The following is a 22,408-nucleotide window of genomic DNA, read 5'->3' on the forward strand; positions in this document are numbered from 1 at the left end:
CGTAGAACAAAATTGACAGCAAAAAATTTGAAAGACAACATTTATTATATCTTATTAAAACTATTAAATCCACTTTCATCTGTGCGACTAGCTGCAGATTGGAAACACCTCTCTCTCTCTCTCTCTCTCTCTCTCTCTCTCTCTCTCTTCTCTCTCTCTCTCTCTCTCTCCTCTCCTCTCTCTCTCTCTCTCTCTCTCTCTCTCTCTCTCTCTCTCTCTCTCTAACACGCACATGTGCCCACACAAATAGTTTATACCATACCGGTAAGTACCTAATTAAAATTTTCATTTGAATGAAAACACGTCAACAGCGGTTTTGTTTACTTGGTCACTGTCCCTCGTTTATTTTTTGCATATTTACAAGCTTATCACAATTCATCAAGGTTTTTAAACGTTCGCATAGACAGTATGTATAATTACACAATACCTGCTCTTGCAGAGTCGGAAATTTTAACATTTTGTACAACCATAGCTCATGTCATCACTATCACTCACCACAGAAAAAGCTACAATAAATCGTTATAACCTAAAATAGAAGTTGAGCAACTACCGTTTATTTTTTCTCAGTACAGGCAAATGTATATAATTCAGTATGTATGTATGTATGTATGTATGTATGTATGTATGTATGTATGTATGTATGTATGTATGTATGTATGTATGTATGTATGTATGTATGCATGTATGTATGTATTATGTATGTAGGTAGGTGGTAGGTGTATATATATATATATATATATATATATATATATATATATATATATATATATATATATATATATATATACGTGTGTGTGTGTGTGCGTGTGTGTGTGTATTCCCTGACAATGTCGGTGTCAAATAAGTACAAGCATGAAGTAAGGCATCTGAGATATGATAACCCTCAAGTAAATCAAGGCCAAGTAGATGTAACATGACATTTTTCACTATTTTTTTTTCAATGTCAAGTACACTTTCTTGTTCAATCTCAAAGGCATTTAAGGATATACAGTGTTGACCTTGTTAACTTAGCTTGTACGTTTGTAGATTGCATTGTCATTGACAAGCGAAGTCAAGAACTCAATGTAAACAATGACAGTGGATTATACACATATAGACGCTGCGTTGACTAGTTAGATAGTAGGTGTTTCAACGTGTTTTTGGGGAGTTGCACAAGAACTTGCGATTGACAGACAAAACAAAAAAGGAGGACAAATCATCAAAGTTAAAATCACTTGGTCCTTTACATATAAATTTACGTCATCGCGTAATCGATATTGGTGGAGCCGGGATAGCAGACATCGGCTATTGTTCTGAGCTGGGGTCAACTTGGGGTCATGAGATGGGCGTGACCACTGGCTCATTGACCCCGATCACCTATCGCCCTGCAACTGCGCCGTTACTGCGTCGCCAATCAAACACAGTAAGATAAACAAAAGATTCGAAACTTAGAAGTCCCAAAATTAAAATTATGACAGAAAATACAATTTCCTTTGTGTACTTTAAATAAATCAAATCGACTGTATTTTACAGCAGTCTCTCATTGTTGTCACTTGCATGACACTCAAAATGGTGATCGTGCTAATGCAGTCTAAAAGCTTGCTAGTGCAAATAGAAAGGCCGAGCTGTGGTATTTACTTGATTTTCCGGCTTGGGCCAAAAAAATAAATAAATTGTGCTGTTCCGATAACATGGTTTTTAAAAACAGAGTAGGTAGGTCGGCAGAGATTTTTTTTTCAAAAATATTTTTATTTTTTAATATGTATTTTTCAGGGGTTCAGGGCGATCAAACACTGGCCACAACATTTCCAGAAAAACGTATCATACATATAAAAGGAATAAAAACATAAAAGACGTCCTCGTTCAAGCAAAAAGGTAACTAACACGTGATTTTAGGGTTTTTTCCTTTCTTTCTTGCCTTCCATGTTTACGTAGCTCTAAACAGTTCAGGGTCGGCAGGCAAAAAATAGGGTAGGTCGGGTTATCGGAACAGTACATTTTTTGTATTTGGCCTTACGGGCAAGTCACCGCGGTGGTAGCCTACAGTGCGATTCCTAAAACCACGAACATGGCCAGTATGCGCCTCTTTTACATGTGACTGATGTGACCGCATGCGTACGTATAAATATTTGCTAATCGACCCAAATGAGACTATTACATAGTATACGTATTGGGAAAGGGTAAATCGAACAGCTACTATGTTTAAAAGATTACAATATGTACAAAACTTACAAATATACAGATCAAATCGACATTATTTCTTCAACAGCTTACGGTATTCAACCAACTGAAACAATTAATTTTAGAATGACTCTGACTGTTTTAATTTCTGGTCAGCGTAGGTGACGTCATGAAAAAACTTAGGTCAATGTGTTGGGCTGTGTCATTTAACCGCAGTCGTTAGTCCCTATTCTCGTCACGGGTTGGTGGATTGAATTTCAACGCTCCATCGCCTTGTCATGACCGCTTATTATGAAAGTCATACACACTTTCAACCATCTAATTCAAGAAGCGAGGTGGGAAGTTGTATGCAACTGAGAACAAGTGTAATGAATAGCACGGATAACATATATCGACACTAAAATCTTAAACAGACTATAAAAATATATTCTCTGATGAGAAGCTAACAAACATAAATGTATATTTTTCGCATGCGTGTACAAACGTAAGATTACAGCAGCTGTAGCATTTGACTTTAGAAACAAAAACACCGTGACGATTGGAACTAATTTGGGATAATTGGATTTTCGTATTTTGCAAACTTTGCAAAAGTGTTAGGTGCTAGATAGTTGTATGTTGCAATAATACAAATTACTCATAAAAACAAGTGCATAATGTAAAAAGAAAAGCAGATGAGATTGTGGATTGAATCGACATTACTTCAGCATCCAATTATCCCAAATTAGTTCCAATCGTGTTCAAACTAATTAATCGAAATGTGGCATACAAGACACAACACCTAAAAAGTCCCATTTTCAAACACGTTGTGCATTGATATAAATTTCGCTGTAATTACACTTCCTTTACCAGACTACACTCGCTACAGTTCGATACGTGACGTGAAAGGAATCTATAAAAAGTTCGAACCTCGATCTTACAGTGTATACTTTCAACCCTCTCCGCCGCAGTTTGGAACGACTCTAAAGTTATTTTCTGCTACCAAGTCTGACCTATACGGTTGTGGGAACAAAGAGCTTAAATGGTTCCGGTAGCGAAACATATTTTGGCAGTTTCCCGCTTAAAAATATACAACACTGAATTTTAGCATTTCAGGGTGCATTATTTAGTTGAGTTGTAAACACAGGGAGTAAATTTACGTTCCTATGATTTAGAAAGCTGCTGAACGCTGAAGCCGTGCCGGACTCGCTACCTTCTTGTTGTACGGTCATCCTAAGTGTTTGTGTAATGCAACAGAGTATTTCTATTCTCCGGCTGGCTGACCTATAGCGAGAAGGGACATAGCCTGACAGCACTGTTCACACGGTAGAACGCCAGTACCGTGACATAAATTCTAGTATATACCGGAAGTGGTGAGTTCTGTTCTCTTAAAAGGAAAACAGTTGTAATTTCTGATCATTTTTTTTTCATGATTTTTGTTCCATAAAGCAAGTAGAAACACAAAAATGGCTTATTAGACACTTAGTATATCGTGGACAATATGCAATATTACCGTTGTTGACATACGCATTCTGGTCCTCACTAAAATTCAGTCGTCAAAGTAACGCTGGGAATTACAAACACACACAGGCCGTGTTGGCCAGTTAAATACTACGTATTTCGACGGGTTTTGGGAGAAGAACAAGAAACTGTTGTTGTTCATATAGTAACTGGAGCGGAAAATTTGAAAAACACAAAGAAAGTTATAGATTATGGACTTTTCGGTTTACGAGCTGCGTGACACCAGAGTTCTGACTGGCGATGACCAAGCACGTTTTCAGTGAACAGAACATCAACAACGGTAGACCTAAACAACATTGGGCTCGCCACATCCTCAATACGGTGGTTATCATAGCCTACCATTATATGATGACAACACAAGCATAGCCCTATAATTATGAAGAATCGAACTACAGCTCAGAATAGGCAAAGAATTCTTAAAATTCTGAAAACACAATTCTTAGAGCATTTAATTGATAAGGTTGTTTTTATTCCCAGCTTCACTGGTAGGGCAAGGCTGTTTTCCGCTTATATTTGTATCCTACATATACTGGTAACATATTTGTAAGAGTTGGCAGAGTTGCAGTTAGAGCTGGCGATGCGTCAAGATTCGTCTTCTGTTTCAGACGTTGCACCATCTTTTTCACGAAGTGTCCCATCAGTGTTTGTGTCGGCCAAGTGAGTTCTATTTGGCTGTACAGCCACCTCCGTGACCTCGTTCGCGTCTCTACTCGCCGTGTGACTTACCGAAACATTCTCGGCGCCGCTAAACCGAGACTCAGGTTCGCCGAACGCCAATTCACAGTGTTCGGCTTGGCACGGACGTCCGAGGCCACTGCTTTCTGAGGTCGTCTTTTGTGGTTCGCTTTTAGCAGCTTCACTCGTGCTGTGAACATTTGCTGTGACACCAGCGGCACTACCCACACTGTATCTGAATATACAAGTTCTCTCGTGGTCTTCATCTTCCCCATCGAGAACTGACAGGACATCATCCCTGCCCATCCTAAAGAAGACATCACGGAGTCGCTCCTGTGTGAACTCCTCCGGCTTGGTCCGGTACCACAGTCTGAGTACCAGCTCGCCTGGGCTGATATGAGTTCTAGCAAAGGTCCTCTCTATATCGTCAATGACTAGGAAATCAAAACCTGCATGGTCCAAAAGATGCCGCCAGTCCTCGCCTACAACGGACAGTGGGGTCAGCAGCCTACCCATTTCGCTGAGTTTCTTGTTAGTTAGCCACCTAAAGTTCGGCGAGTTCACCTCTCTGTTTTGAATCTCGGCAACCATCCGATCCACTTCCGATAACTGCTCACCTGGTTTGGCCTGGAAGCAAAACGGCGCATTACACGAGTTAAAATTGCTATCTAAGACAAATTATGGGTTTCTTCTGTATCCATCGTATTTTCCATATCTTTATTGCAGTTTTTTTTATATTTTTAACGGGTACATTTAACAGAGTAAATTACTCAAGTAAGTTAATGCATGGGTGTTTGTACCCATCAAGCCCAAAAGTAAGAAAATGATCAGTAATCTTTAAAAACCACGCGATTTGATTGATATTTGGCCTAATTATTGGAATTATTAAATTCGTTAAAATTAATGTCGGCCTAAATCTTGACGAGTTGAGTCACGTGACCAAATCTGATATTTTCCCGCCAAAATTTATGTCTTTATTAATTTTAATATTCCAACCGTAACCTGTTAAATTTTCTTGATTTTTTCTGCGCTTTTGGAAACAACATCTATCATATTCTTTCAAAAACACACGGCACTCATGAAACTCTATCTATACATCTTTCTGACATTCAAAACTTTCATGCAAAACTTCAAAAATATTGTGTTTGTTGTTTTTAGTGAAGACATTTTATTCAAAATTCAATAACTTTGCAAGTGCAATTAGTTTTAACTCAAGTGTTTTATCCCATTTTACATAAATTGGTCATAATATTTTAAATATATTGATGTTTATCAATAGGAATGTTCAATTATTTGCAATATTGAATTTTGGCGGGAAAATAACAGATGTTGGTCAAGTGATCTGAATTAGGTAAATATTATGATAAATTTCAACTTAATCAAATGCAAAACATATTTTTTGGCAATTTTCACAATTTTCTGACCAGGTCTGATTAAAAAGTATGTTCAAACTGATTTTACATGTATGTATGCCTATGCCCATGCATTAACATACCTTAATATGTATTCCTTCTAAAGTTATGTTAGATTAGCTTTCTTTAGTATTATAGAACTTGACAGTGAATGACTCTTCAGAAGAAATCAAATACCAGAAATATGTTTAAAATACTACTGGGAAAAATCCGCCTAATAAAACCATAGTCTGACCGGAAGAAACATTTCAGGAATGTCACGCAAGAGACAACATAACCTGAATGTCCTTCCGTTAATTTGTTTTCTGCGTTGGTCGTGCCGCTATGGTATCTATTGCATTTTGTAGCTAGAGAGAAGTATGGCATGTGCACAATACAATCACGATCGTTTGACAGACAGACAGAGAAGTTCAACAAACACACATTTATGAACAAAAATAATAGAGAGGCAACGCGGGGGAGAAAATTTGACAAAATACTTCAAGAAGTAAAATACGTACAGAATGTAATAACGATAATTTATGATGCACTTCCGTGAATCGTGATCTCATATAGAAGGAAAGACCATAATGAGGGAAAATCCGAGATTTCGTTAATTCGTTTCCGCGCAGAAGCCAGGCAGCCCAGGGCTTCTTCATATTTGTGAGAGCTGTTTTGTCGTGTGATGGTCTAGAGGTAACAAAAACAGCTTTATCAGTCGCAAATTTCCTTGTGAAAGCACGTCAAGAAAACCAAGACACGGAATTGGAGTGCGCAATACACGTGTAGCTGTGTAGCCTGAGTTCTGAACACCTTTGCGATTTAGCTCGAAGATACCGACGTAAGTTTCGGCAAACTGCAAACTTCATGGCCTACTAACTACAATGGCTTCATAAAGTTGAGACAAAAATATTTCGCATGTACAACGTTTTAGTTTGGGTGTCGTTTTGGCCTGCCTTTGCTAAATCCGGACCTAAAATTCTACCAATGATAATATCAACTGAATAACACTTATATTTCTACCGGTACATGAACAAGTGAATTCCACGTACCCACAGAGGGATATTTTTTCCAAGTACTTATGCCTTGATTCTGTCATTCAGGAAGCACGGGGACATTAATTCTTCACTTGACTGGCTCTTCAGGCTCAATATTTATGAGTGTCTCCTAAGGATAGCTTTAGGGATTGTTCATTTAGCTGTGTCGATTGACCACAAAGAAAGCGTAACTATATCTTTGTTACATGTTGTAACCCTGCCCTTGGATGACAAGAACTTTGTATTAGCATCAACCCGCAGACGACATGGTCTCAGAGTCTGGCTAAGGTTGGTCCAAAATGCTTCCCGCTTGTTCGATTTTATGACCTACATGATATCTGCAGTTTGTCATATGACTAAAATAAAGCTGACATCAGTCTCCAGGCACAATTCGGACTCTCAGACATTTTCAATAAATTTTTGGTCTACCACTCGTGGCGGCTCATGTCGAAGTCCATGGAGAAACTGAAGTTTCACATATTTACTTTTGTAAAAATCAAAACTTGTATTTTTCCCACGGATTTAACACAGACATGACGGCCATTATCGATTTCGATTGTCGGCACATGTTTGGTAATTTGTTTCTGTACTAGTATCACCAAATTTTGCACGGTGACCTGATTTCGGAAGGGGGTGATTTAAAGTTTTCCCACAGAAAGTTTTAGCAAAAGTTTAAGCCTTTAAATTTCTAGATGTATAAATTGCTTAATTTGTTAAAAAGAAGTAAGTGCTCCATACAAATTGTGTTCGGGAATTATGACATTACGTGGAAATGTCGCGGAGATGTTGGTCTAAAAATGAAGTATGCGACGCAAATATATTGACGGAATATAATTGTAAATTTATCCAAGGAGATTACATAGGCCTACACACCAATCAAGGAATGTACATGGAAGTTACAAGCTGTACTGTACACCGGGAGAATCACGAGCCTTTGCATAGCTAATTTAGCTCATTTGGGGCAGATCTTCTCGACGAAGTAAAACCAATATTTTGTTTCACCTGGGCGCGAGCGGGAAGCGGAAATATCTACTACTGCCCGTAATATTAGACGTGATCGGTTACTTTCAAGCACTGTCTGGTTCACAGAACTACGGGAGATCGTCTTCAAAGAATTAGCAATATCGGAAGACTGTATCTGAAGTACCTTGCGGCGACGCAACTATATCTTAAATTCTCCTGAGCATTGTAACGGTTGTCCATTTCACAGAGCCAAGGTGAAAAAATGAGTGCGTTTCCGGTAACCGTACCGACCAACATAAAAAAACTTTAAATCGCATTTTTACAATTAACTAACTGGATTTTACCAATTATTGCTGTTTAATGGGTTGCGCCGACCTACCCTATTTCCCGGGGGCACGTTCACGGAAACGTATAATTCGTTTTGCTTAATAAATGTAGAATTATATCAGACTGACTCATCAGTTTTCGGTTCTCTATCGGGAAGCACGATTTCGCCCACGATTGTTCGTTCCAGTAGACACACTGTACAGAATTATACTATTTCCATAAAGGATGGCTGTGCATAGGCGACCATCGTTTCCGCCAACCTTGGCAGACTGGAACATGTTTTAGAAGTCAGTTGATTCTTCTCTTTTGATGTGTATTAATATCATGCGGGAAATTTAAACGCGCTTTTCTATTTATATGCGAATTTGCCGAGAGGGCCCTTTTCTCATTCCACGGCCCATATTTCAAATTAAAGCTGACATAAAAATTTCAACGCTGAATTTACGTGACCGTATTCCAGTATAAAAGGTTTGTTCAAAGTAACATAAAATTTGCACAAGTAAATTGAAAATGAATGTGTTCTAATCTTCTTGATCCCTGAAACCGCTCATCGTGTGCTTTAAAATTCGGTTTGTTTGCATTTAGCACTTATGTAATTCAGGTTTGTTCAAATGATTATCTACGCAGTAGTATTTTTGGGGGTTTCCCTCTTTTTCGTTAGAACATCTCTGAAGCCTCTGGTCTTACGTCTTTGTAGACGAAAGGGCATGACGTCATTCAGGTTTGTTCGAATTTTGAAATAAATTTGCATATGTCAACTATTGTCTGTATGTATGTATGTATGTATGTATGTATGTATGTATGTATGTATCTATTTATCTATCTATCTATCTATCTATCTATATACGTACATGCATACGTGACGTGACTTTTTACGATGAAATTGCAGTGTTATTGATATCTTTGTATGACTGTTGCATAACCTGAATCCCGATTTGATGTGGTAAAATATTTCACTTTCCAATGTGCTTGTAAATCTCAATACATTACACTGACCGTCTTGGGTACAAAGACGTGCTGCATTCTTTCAAGAAACGCAATTGTATACAAAGACGTGCCGCATTCTTTCAAGAAACGCAATTGTATTGAAGTACTTACGTAATTGCTAAAGTTCGTTGACAGGGTGTAGCAGGCCCTGTTCTGACCCTGTATCCTAACAGTGCAGAGAAACTTGTCGCACATGGATAGACCCTCGTGGTATATTAAAAATTGGTGGCTTTCATCAAGAACAGATCCGATGGTCGATCTGTTTGTAATGGCCTGTACTTCATCATAGGTTAGCATCTGCATAGAGACAAAGATTGAAAAGGAGGTGGTCATGGTTAATGTGATTCCTTAGATATCTAGTTGGCGGTCGACCCTAGATACAACCCAATGGTCACTATACATCCTTGTTCTACAAACTTGTTCCTCAAACAACTGGTCGACCTGACGACTCTCAACTCAAAAACCGCGCTTGAAATACTGTAATATTTACCGGGTAAAAGCTTTAAAAATTGGTAATACAGTATTGTGTGTGTGCGTGTATATATATATATATATATATATATATATATATATATATATATATATATATATATATATATATATATATATATATATATATGTCCTCGTGGGAAATTACAGTGCTCAATGCTAAGCAGAGCGTTATAAATAAACAGATTACTTCAAGTACAAAGTAATGAAATGTTTTACTTATGTTTCATGCATCCTGCAATCCTCAGATAGAAGTGAAAGGATTCCTAGCTTGACACTCTTACATATATGATTGGGACGAACCATTCTATTTGTAGGTGGTGTTAAAATTCGATAAATAATATTTGTTTTGGTGGCGACATTTTGAGACGGGACAAGGACACTCCAAAAGTAAGTCTGAGTTACATGAGTTGGGCGATCTGAAATCTAACACAGTCACAGCGATATATATAAGTCAAAGAATATCTGAAAATCTGATGAAAAATGTAACTTTTCGTGACGTGCCTTTGACTGCGAATTTTCCAGAAACCTCCAGCCAGGCGGTAGTTTAGACATATCAATAACCAGTGTATCAGTCACTTCGACCAGTTTATTGGGCAAGGCGATGTGGTCCTTACTGGTCTTGCACTGTTGTAACTTTTCTCGCTGAAAGAAGGAGAACGGAATTGAGGTCATTTATCCACAAGAAGTACACCCTCTCACGGCCAGCAACAGTATGATACTACTAGTACTATACTACGATGTACGATATCAGTGGAGAAATTATAAACAAACAGACAGAGGTATATCGCTATTGGTTCTGTACCAAACATACCCTCTCACTCTGTAGCAAATCGAATTACATGTATTCTGAGGCTAACTGTCATCTAAATTAAACTTTGGATTTTTCACGTTCACACACATTTGATTGAGGAGCATTCTCATGCAAACAAAACTGAGAAATAAAGGTGCGAAACTCACTATCTCTCCCGGATCCTTGTCTTTATTAACGATGTACACATCTACAATCCAAGTTCCACCGAGACATGGTCTTCCGGCAAACACAGCGACAAGAACTTCCAACTTTTCCTTGAGAGATGAAAAAGAGGCAGTGGAAAGATTGAAACAGAGCAAGCTCAACAAATTTGTTGTCATCTGATGGCATGACTAGAAATCAAGAGCGACATGTAGCAAGCGGCAGTGACGAGTACAGCCAGTCACAGGCAAATGATGCGTTGTTTTCTTTTCATATTGCCTTGGGGCTTTTGCAAGGCATCAAGCTTTGTAAAACCCACTTCCTTTTCAACACGACGTTCTGTATGATACAGACCGTTGCAGTGAAAAAGGGGAGTGTTTTTAAATTTCGCGAAAAGTTTCGTTGCATAGTTCCCAAAATGTGGTACGCGGCATGACAGACAAAAATCTTTTACAACTAGCTCTGGTCGGTCTAAGGTGCGCCGAGTCCTCTACGAAGGAACCCGCCTTTTGGAAAGTCACTGTTTCCATATGCATAACAAATCAAAGCGCCTTTGATCTTGCTCGATTCACTTTGAAATTGCTGCCCGTGTAGGAGTACTAGTGAACCCGAAAAAATTCTGGGAAGGAAGGGAAAAAAAACGAAAAAAATCTAAAGTTTGAGACAGGGTAAAATTACCAAAGGACGTAAAGGCCAGGTATTCGAGTTTCAGTTTCAACAATTACGCAACACTTCACGAATCTCTTGTGTTTGTGAACTTTTGTACAACGTAAAATGATGAAACTTCTCAAAGGATTGTAACCTGAAAGTCACACAAGTTCATGTCACATCTTGTGTCTACAACAAAGAAGTTAGAACTGCCTTGTAAGTAAGCCAGCTAACACTGTATTGCTGTGATATTGCTCTCTGCGGCAATCAAGCTGGCGTTGTGTAATATTTGAATGAGTTGAATTTGGATTCTCATCGACTTGAATGTAGCCGCAGCCGAAAGTTCGTTCAGGTATTAAAGGTATACTGTCACCTGTTCAAATTTTGCCACAGTTACCATGGAAAGAGAAAATCTAACCAATCACAGATTTTAAGCGGGTGGCCGCTTTTAAAAAACAGCGCCCTCACACGGGTATTTTGAATACCAAGGAACGCCCTTTTGACCATTTATAGGCATATTTAGATTACAGGTGACTGTATACCTTCAACATGGTGGGAAAATGTAGTAAGAAAACCGACTTTTTCAAATGCAAAGTGAACTTATGCTTTTCTCAAAGACGATTATTATGTAGAACACTCTGTTTGTCACGTGGCCAACGAAGAATTTTTGTTCCATTTCGCGCCCATGCCGTGTCTCAGCGATGCGAAATTGTACACAGAAAAGAAAGAGTTTTTTGTAATCAATGAGTTCTGAAGACTTTGTCAAAAGGGAATGAGTAGTGTGGACTCTTAGTAGCGTTGACGAATGTTTCTGGATAAACAATGTGCGAAATGGCGTTAATTAGCAGAAAGGAGTATGATTTGCATATTAACACTGTACAAGTCCATCCACTGGCCTTCTTGATTGGATCTTCTAAAATTAAATTTTGGTCTTATGGTAGCACGCGCTTCGAAATTCAAAGACATAAACGTTTGCTAACACTATCGAGAGGAAACTTTAAAATTCAAATGTCGGTAAATAATAACATGGCCGCCATTCCTCTGCTGAATAAAATTTTCGGTTATTTTCTCCATGACCTTCAAATGAGCCCTCCCCATAAGTGATCGACTACAAACTACCGTAAAGTCCGAATATCTATCCCCGAGGCACATTCTACCTCCCCTTGTACTGCGTTCAAAATAATGTCCATAAATAACGGGGACATACTTTCAGTGGTGAGTAAATCAGTAGAAAGCTTCATTAGTCGTAGCTGTTAATGCATTTTCTATCACTTTTGTTTAGTTATTGAACTCAATTTCTTGCTGTATGTCCAAAACCATGCCAGAATGCTTTGTTAGTATTGTTGAACTTGCAATTTAATACAGCGTGAATGTCAAATGTTCTTTAATGTTTCAAGGTGAATTCAAACATGGAACAGAATTCATTTGTCAACAGAAATGCTGCATACTGTACACAATGTATCATTTATGGAAGACTAATACTTCATATTACGGCATACTTTCGGGGGGGGGGGAGAAAAGAAAATTCACTTTTCTGTACATCAAAAAAATGGAAATTATATCATAAAAAGTTACAGCCCTTGTATGCCCTAAGTTGTTAGTTGAAGTGCGCGTTTTTATCATGATCAAGAGCCTGTGACAAAGTTGACAAGTTACTGTCGAAAGATTACTGTATTATATTTGCACTCGACGGCTGAAAAACGGGGGACAATAAATGTACCTATAACAGTAAGCACTGTTATTTACAGAATACTTTCAAAGAGGTATGCCGCCCTGAAAGATAATCTTAGAATACTCCAATAGCTTTATTGGTCATCGCAAGGAAGTGTCTCATCCAGCCCTATGCAATTTCCATTTAATCGTGGGGTTACTATTACCCATATGGCGGGACTGGGCTGTTGTCATGCGAGCGCTGTATGTATGTGCTATTTGTGCATCTCTCTGTTGTGTATGCATCCTCGATATGCGCGAATATCACTATGGCTAAAGGTCTCAGCGGAGTGACAACAGTCCTTGCAGGCGCTGAAAGCATACTACACGATGCTGCGTGATTAGCTCATCGAAAAATTACTGTATTATATTTGTACTCGGCGGTTGAAAAACGGGGGGAGGGGGTTGGGAGAAATGTACCTATCATTGTAAGCACTGTTATTTACAGAATACTTTCTTAGAGGTATGCCACCCTGGAATGAACCATGATGCTATGGAAGCGATGCTATGCAAACGTGTCAGTCTGTTTGTCTGTTTTGTGGCTTTGGCGACAAAAGTTCACAACCTAACACCCGCTTACCTGTATCAGGTTTAGCACATGTTATTTTTACAGAGTCATCACAATCAATATTTGATTATATACACACAGAATATAAAAAGCAATGCTATACAGATGCACCTAAAGTAGCTGAGACTAAATTATGTATTTCTAATAAACGTTATTTCAGATTTGACATCGTTAATCAAACTGTGAACAGGTTCTGTGTAAAACAAAAACTATCCGTCTTTTCCAGTTTGTTTAATCCGTTTGAAAAGTGTTTCATTCAAATTTCCTTTTTCGGTTACAATTTTAATAAGTCTATGATCTGTCCGATCTTTTGGGCAAAACCGAAATGCCAAGAAGATTATTTCACTTACCCTCTGCGGACGTGGAGGTAACGGTGGAACTGAGTCAGGTAGATTGCAGTAAAAACCAGGGTCGCCATTCTGGGGTGCCGGGGCCTGAAAAAGTGTTTCATGTTTAGGACTGGGAGTAACTTTACGATCAATACGTCCGATTCCACTGGCCGCTGGGTTGGTCGGGCCTACCGGTGGTAAAGCCTGAGCCCTCTCACATGTGCACTGCCTTGTAGTAATATTTTCCGTTGGACTGGTAATGTTCGGTCTCGCGTCCGTTTCTGTCGACTTTTCCGGAATCTCAACCCGTAACGTTTCCGACATTTGAGGAGTTCGTAGACTCCCGTTGGGCACTTGCGTCCGCGGCGGTAAATCACACGTTGCCTGGCGTCTTGCGAGGATTTCCCTCCTGAATTGATCGTACTTTCTCGCGATTCGTTCGCTGTCGTCTGTGGTCCTCGTCCGCAGAAATTTCTTATCGGATTCCCCTTCCACTTTCAAGATGTACACTCTCTCGCCCTGGCTGTAGGACAGGGCAAAATTCGTGATCGGCTGGTCCATCACACATCGCGGCGGCGAGCGTCTCTTTTCATACACTGTCGACAGAATCATCCTCGTTGGAAGAACATACAGGTTCATCTTCCCCTCTGGAAGATCGCCGTGGGACTGGGAAATGTCCACTTCGAAGGATTGATCTGTGGGTTTGATTTAAACTTCATATCAAAATCCATGGATGAAAATGCGGAGAGGGGGAGGGCTGCTTTCAATGCATTTTTTTAATAGCTGTATTCTTACGAAGGACAAATACACTGTATTTCATTTTCACAAAACTGTAGGCGGAGTCCGGTAATCCCAGATACAGCAACATTTCGACTGTTTTTCTTTATTACAAACAATACAAAGCTAAGAAGACATCTGAACACTTTTTCTCTGTAAGTTAAAGGTGGATACGAAAGGACTGGTTTAGCCCGATCTTGTAAAGGCCCTAGGCCTACGCATTGAGGAAAAAACGGAGACTTAATGGCCTACGCGTTTCCGAAGATGGCTCATTGAGTCACGCCATATGGGAAGATTTCGCCAACCGCTGGTTTGATTTCATCGATAACGAAGATGCCCCATCTTTGTCGTTAATTTCAGTCGCACGTTACTAAACGTTTCGTTCAAAGATGGCTCGTGGGCTTTCATCATTATAGGGAGGGGTGTCGGTGCAATTTAAGAAACGTAAGAAAACGTCAAAGTTGAACCCCCTCACAGTATTTATTGAAACCCTCTTCTCATTACCCCTGGTAGAATTACTTGATTTGATAAGATTAACAAAAATCATAATATAGCCATGACGTGCCATGAAGATGTGGCGCTGGGATTTAACACTACCAAATGAAGTTTGCACTAGGGACACTATCATTAATTTTTGGTTAGTTTTCAGAATTTTGCTCCGTGTAGTTATCTCATTATTTTAGTAATGTCATAGTTCCATACAAATCTTTTGTAAAATATAAGTCCTAAAACTGTCTTTTGTAAAATCTGACCCCCCTCCCCAATATCGTTTGTAAAACTCCCCCACTGATTTCCCGGTTCGAAAATTCCCTTAGATCAATCGATTGGACCTGTAGTTCTTGCAAGGTGGGTGGTCAAAAATGCAAAATTATAGACATTTAAACTTTTTGGCTGACATGTTGATTTTTTAAAACACATAAAGGTCGACGTGTTAAATTGGAAAAAGAAATAGCGCATGCGCGCTGTGCAAAATCCGAAAAAAGATTTTTGAAAATTGAAAAAACAATTAAATATCAGAATTGTGACTACCCGAAGCAAGATGTCATACGGCTCAGCCCTAATACCAGCAGAACTCAAACATACCGTATCCGCTTGTTTTTAAAATTCAATAGTTGTTTCAACGCAAAATGATCCGAACGATGTATTTCAAGCATTAGTCGACTTAAGTCGCCAGAATAGATAACCACTGTATACATCAACCGCGACTTGCACTTCGACACTTAAGTTGGGTGTCCATGCAAAAGTTCAAGTACAATATTTTTGTTTTGTAGTTTGATTTATATGCGTTGTCGGTAACAGTGAAGTCAATGTAGAGAGGAACTGTAGTGAACAAATTGGAACGTCCGTTTTAATTTTTTATAAACATCCGTGGTAATTTTTATAAACACGTTTTGGTAATAAATCATACATGAAGCATTAATAGTGAAGCATAGTCGTTTCCTTTCAGTGTATATTTCAAAAGCTTTTCTTGAAGGATAATGTTCAAATGTTAGAAGAATTAAATGGATTGCTGACAAAGCAACGTAGATGCACAAAATTTCATACTCATCAAACAATTGAAAGCAGGGAAAAAACTGCCGAGTCAGCATTTCTTTCATCCGTTCTCATGAGAGGAAACATGTAATTTTTGCCAATTTAGTCTGAAATCTAGCATGGGGACACCAATTTTTGAATAACTTTTTTTTCAAAACGGCTTCTTGTATCGAGAATTTTTTGAAAGTTTAAAGAAAATATTTCGATGATGTTTCCCGTATTTCTACGTCGAAATTAATTAATTGAATTGATTGACGCTTCTTTGTAAGCTTACCCATGGGTGGTCACGTACTCCAAATACATGTCAACTACAGTACACATTCGGAGGTTCAGGAATCGGATCAACCTACTTAAGTTGAAAGAGAGCAGGTGGCCTTTGGCTTAATTGAGGAAAGACAGTTACAGGTAACAATATGCTTAATAAGAGTAACAGAAGTATGTGTTACCTTTTTCCATCAAATGACTTGCCACAAGATCTCTCCATCTGGTCATATCGGGCAACGAAATTACACCAAGGCAGTGAGCAGTGAACTTTCGGGCTTTCAGCTGGAGTAAACTTGTGTTCTCTTTGGACCCCGATGACTTAAAAATCAGGATAAGCTTCTCACCGTCTTTATCGCGGGGACCAATGTCCATTCCACGGAAATTCCCAGAGTTCAGTTCGAATGTCTTCCAAGTCCTCCACGGGCAACTACCCCGTGTTGTCTTTGCCCTGTCTAAAGTCAGGTAAACTGAAACGGGGGGAAATCACATTGTCATTAGAATAAAGCTCTCAAACATTAATGTTAGCTGTAGCATGTAGCTAGATCCGTTTCTAGCATGGCTGTAGCCTTATAACCCCCGCCCCACTCCCAAAAAATCAAAACAATTTCCTCTCAAAACCATTTCCTCTCAATAGCCATAATAATCCGAGGTATCGTTTTACAAATCAAAGGACTGAAGGAAAAACTCACGGACAAAATTGTAATTCAAAGGCACTTTATCGCGACATATCCTTTCACGACGTGTGTAGGTTTGTTCGTCTCAGTCACGCACGATTCAAGTCCTAGGTTACTTTTCAGAGCATTTCTGTAACTCTCAAAGATGACCAAGATATTGAATATTGCACATTGTGTACTTTTCATTTTGTCGACTTCCCCTTAGCTTCCTGTCTTTCAATTATGACTCATATTGGTCAGCATGTATCTTCATTGCGTAAATCTTGGCAAGAAAACCATGATGACGACTTTGCAGCAGGTAACTGTCTCCCAGTAATTGGAGGAATACGTTAATGGCAGAGTGACATTTTTATGGTTATTGGTTCCAATGTGAACGCTGAGGTCGCTATACTATACTATATTTTTTTATTGGTGACAGAAAACTGCTGTTCTATTATATATGATGATTCTCATCATCATTATTAATTATTAACTTCTGTTTGTGTCGCAAAGTTCAATACAAGTGCCCTGCGGGGAGCACGTGGCACGACGCACAATCTGCATTCCATGAAAATACGTCCTATTCAATAACGGCAATGTTCCATGAAAATATGTAGTAAAATACAGAGCATGTCAAAATAGAGAAGCTTAACCCTTCACCACCATGGTTTGTCCCAAATCCATTGTTTTCAATGGTAAAAACGGCAATGTTCCATGAAAATATGTAGTAAAATACAGAGCATGTCAAAATAGAGAGCTTAACCCTTTCACCACCATGGTTTGTCCCAAATCCATTGTTTTCAATGGTAAAGTTGGACCTGTATACAGGGAACTGGGGGTGTAAGGCTTAAAATCCGACAAAGAGAATCACTTCCTGTGCAAAATATGTAAATCACACATTGCTTTATGCTAGTGTAAAATTATTTACATTAGGCTATTTTAGGTTACCGTATTGCTTTTATGACAAAAGCGTGATATAGGGTATTCACCGCCATTTCTTGCGGTCAATGAATCTAGCGGTCGCCGTGTAAAATGACACCACAGCTTGCACAGTTCATGAAACCGCTAACGACAAAGCTGTTAAATATGATATACCGCTTTGTTGTTTTCTGCTTGATTGTTCACTACAGAACGAGGCGTAAATACTCATATCTGGGAAATGGGTAAATCTTCCGCCATAAAAAGACAGGCGGCCGTGTCAGCCTCAGCATGGACACCCTAGACGAGGCTATGGGATGGGAGAAGCTTTTCCGGTTTCGGAAAAGTACATGACCCGGTCTTCAGCAAACTCGTCGAAATTCGACACAATTGTTGTAATAATTACGATTTTTTCACGATCTGTGCATATTTTGCAGTTACAAGACAACAGTCGTGACACACTCACGACGTGAAATTTTAATACGGTTCCTCTTTTGTTACTCACCTGAGCCCTTTGCCGTTGTGCCTGTAGATGAGTCGGTATCAACTTCGAGCACGACCCGACAGACCTGCGAACAGATACGATTACTCGTTACAGTTCGTGTGTGCATGGGTTTTCCCCTTGGGGCAAAGCGGTTGTGGAGTCAAGGTTACGCTTAACCGCTTCAGTTGTCCGAAGCAGCTACCTCTTGTTGAACTTTGCGTCGTAAAGCTTCATTAAAGTAACTTTCGATTTTCCATTTTTGTTTGGGGGGGGGGGGGTTAATTTTAAAAAACAGTTGCTTGTTCTCTTCCGAAAATCACGCGGAAACCCCTAGTGTTCAATTTGTCAATATGCAGATATTTGTGCAATGTCCGATGTTTATGTGGACGACTGAATTGAAGTATATTCTACAATTCATTTGTCAATGGTAACATTCCATGTCGTTCGCGATTCGCTGTGTTGCCGGCAAGATTCGTTCTTCGTATGTCAACACAATTTATGGGAAAACTATAGGCTTGTTTCGACCTTGGGTTTCTATTATGGCAAATAAAAGCGAACTATACCTCTGGTACATGAAAACAACGAAACAGTTATAAAACAGAGCTATTGTTGTGACTCGCTGTACGATGAAAACAGCCTTATTGTTCATAACGGTTCGTTGCTTGCATCCGATGTCACAAACATTGCATGTAATATTTCCCGCCAAGCTTGCGAGACACAGTATTTACTTTTTTTTGAAGGGAACATCAGCTGGCCTAGATCGGCGAGCGCGAGGATGAGATACAAAACTTTTCCCTGTTTTTGCCTTACGCGGGAGGACAACAACTTGTTTCTTCGCTATAGTAAATGACGGCAGTGTTACAAAAGCTTCGACTATTTTCATTATATTTGAACTTAAAGGGGGTCAAGGTCACATTTCACCTGTTGAGTTCTACAATTTCCAAAGCTAAGGGCAGAAATAAGCATGCAAAACCCATTTACTTAAGAGCTACATGTATGAGGAATTCCATATGTCTATGCGGGACAACATCGCCGACGAGAGACGAGTTAAAAACCACCAACACGGTCGTAGCGCTGAACACCGTGACAGCAACAGAGCGTAGTACGGAAATGAGGTCTCCAAGAGTTGAAACGGTACTTTCCCGTCCTAATTCGTCACGACCTTACCAATTTGACACGCAGAAACGATTCTTAGTCACATGGCTATGACTCTATTTTGCATTTAACAGCTCTTCCCCGATGCAAACAATGACCTGCTCTTGAAGTGACCTGCCAGTGACCCCACAACGTCAAAGAATCACGAGCGCACACCACACGCATAGCACTAGTTGTATTGGAAGCTAATTTGGCAAAATGACACAACGATAAGGGACTTTGATGAATTTTGGATAGGAATTTACATCCCCTGTTGCGGAAATCGTACCTGATTTTAATGCAATGTCTTACATACTTGCCAGCCAAACATGTCCCACGTCTACCTGCCTCTAAGCTTATTTTATATACATACCGTAAAACCGCTAAAATTTGACCTGTTTCGCCAAAACGGTCATAATCGACCCACTTCTGCATTCAGATTCTCAACCCTAAATTTTCCAACCATGTCTGAGCCAAACGGGGAGAAAATAAAATGACAACTAGTCGGGCGACAAACGCGCAGTGTCGAGAAGTTGTTTTGCAAGGGTACCCCTTGGTTGATATGCAGCTTCAGAACACTTGCCGATGCGACTCCCTCTGACATGTTGGTTCGGAGGCTTGGCAATCAGTTATGATATCCTCATGTAGACTTTAAGAAGTTATCATTAGCCGTTTTCAAAGTTCATTATGATCTAGATCTTTCGTATGTTTTGATTTAAAGTCGTCCACTATTTTCGCTGTGAGGACTCTGCTATGATTGACAGAACAAGGAAACGGGCTTGGACTGACACGTCGCTGGGTTTTCCGTGACTGAAAGCCCGTCTGGCCGGTCAGGTATCGACGAGACTGAATGACCGACACAAGTGCAATGTTACCTGCTTTTCGATGTTTCTGCTACAGTGGCTCGATGGAATGTATTTGCACTGCAGTACGTCCTCGAGAATGATAATACGAGTTCCCATTCTGGACGCCATGGTTTGTTAGAAGTCTCACTATGCACCATTACAATAGTTCTCGCTTGGGAACAGGCACACCATCCAGTTGGTAGAGTCTTTAAGGACTACACGGTGCTGACAGCTCGCGGTTCCAGCAGACTTACACAAAACTTGAAAACGTCTGCACGTCTCCCTGCAGACAAAACTGCACACCTATGCTATCCTCATGGCAGTCGAATGTGGTTAGGGAATAGATAGTCCCATAACAAATATGTGTATTGCAAAACTTGTAGGTGTAATTTCCGCCAACGTAACCCGGAACTATTTTTTGTACATTGAGGGCGTCGTTATTCATGCTCATCGGGAGTCAATCTGGGTCGTCCTAAGTGCGCGACATGCAAAATGATTTGTGCAAGTTTGCAAGTTTCACTGTAAGTTGAGAGTACGGGAACTTGTTCGCCGCAAAGTATAAAACATATACCTTTGTGCAAAATGTCAATTTTAGCTCTTGTAAACATACATACAAAGATATATATCATTACAGTGTTTGTCTCGATTTTGTCAATGGTATACACGGGTTTTTGAGTATTTTTTGTTTGCCACATACAACATTTTTCACATTTTTCATCCTGGCCCAAATAGAGATGATACTTCACAGTCCATGAGCAACTCCACGTTGTGGGGTACCCTCAGTGTACAGGTATGATAATTACACCTGTCATCTTTAGTACGCATGAAAAGCTCATTGCATGTAAAATGCTTTCAAATCGTTACACGATTAAATTGACACGAAAAGAAATGGCGCCATAATGATTCAAAACTTTAGAAAGCAAATGAGAAAATGATAGATAGACAGTACGCCGTCGACATCACACACAGTCTGTTAACAGGTTGCTATTCACAGAGTTCATTTAATGAGGTATGCGCCTCGAAAGTGACAGAATTACACTTTTGCTCAAACTTTCCTCAATGAAACTTTCAACCATTCATTTACCATTTCAAGAATAGCAATCAGAGGTTACCGTGCAAAGTTTGGTACTAGAAAAACAAATTGCATTACAATTTACGTACCGATATTTGAAATTCAAAATGGTCGCCATCCATGTCAACTGTATGGCGGAAAATAAAAGTGTAATTTTCGAAAAACTAAGACGGTGATTTTTTTTATTCGAAAAGAGCTTTAAAGTGACTCGGAGCCCTCACGAGTGGTAGATCAGAAACGAATTGTAGAAATTTGAGAGTCCAAATAGCTGCCCCATTGCGCATTCTACCTTAAACTGTCATGATCCCCGGCACTTCTTAATTTTAGAAAGAAAGTTAATAAAATGGTTATAGAAATGGTAAATATGTCAAGACAACGGTTCATAAACCATCTACAAGATCCCTCTCACCGAAAACGATGTCCATCACACTGTCTGCCAACTCGAGCTCATATTTCTACCAGGCCTAACCCTGGCCGAATAGCAAGTTTCTGAAAGAAAAATAGAAGTTGCTTGTGTAGCATTACTGACATATAAATCACAAAAACACATTTAATTATTTCAATCATGAAAATTTAAAATCAGAGCTTCCACTTAGTACTCGATCGCTTTCATAGCCTTGACATGTAGACTTCTCAATCGTGTACTTATTTCACAATCATATGAAGTGCAATTTGCACTTTTCCAACTTTTCAGATATTCCAAAGATTTCCAAGAAGAAAAAACATTAAAGATGACAGTATTTCAATAAAATTTAACAACACCTTCCTGTTGATAAGTGTTTTATGGACCACGTTGACTGAAAAATTGTATTTTATTGTAATGACGTGATCCGTGATCTAAGAACTTTTTACAATGATTTATTTCATGTCAAATTGTATAGCTTCTTACCACTGATATCAAATGCATCAGGTAAGTAATCGTAGTAGGTGCACATGAAAGGTATTTTACTAGATAAAGTTACCCTTGCGTCAACGGACACGGCCAACTGGTG

General features: G+C 39.3%; 1 protein-coding gene across 1 annotated transcript; it reads right to left on the bottom strand.

Annotated features, from left to right (window-relative positions):
• Window positions 1-1,736: 1,736 nt before the first annotated feature.
• On the bottom strand, window positions 1,737-20,757 carry LOC139151744 (uncharacterized). Its single transcript, XM_070724719.1, has 8 exons — window positions 20,375-20,757; window positions 18,387-18,450; window positions 16,493-16,777; window positions 13,758-14,431; window positions 10,487-10,594; window positions 10,031-10,171; window positions 9,149-9,334; window positions 1,737-4,959 (listed from the first exon to the last, which is right to left on the bottom strand). The coding sequence occupies exons 1-8, from the start codon at window positions 20,471-20,473 to the stop codon at window positions 4,240-4,242; spliced, it is 2,277 nt and encodes a 758-aa protein (XP_070580820.1). The 5' UTR covers window positions 20,474-20,757; the 3' UTR covers window positions 1,737-4,239.
• Window positions 20,758-22,408: the final 1,651 nt, after the last annotated feature.

This window comes from Ptychodera flava, chromosome 15, assembly GCF_041260155.1.
Source record: "Ptychodera flava strain L36383 chromosome 15, AS_Pfla_20210202, whole genome shotgun sequence".
Classification (NCBI taxonomy): domain Eukaryota; kingdom Metazoa; phylum Hemichordata; class Enteropneusta; family Ptychoderidae; genus Ptychodera; species Ptychodera flava.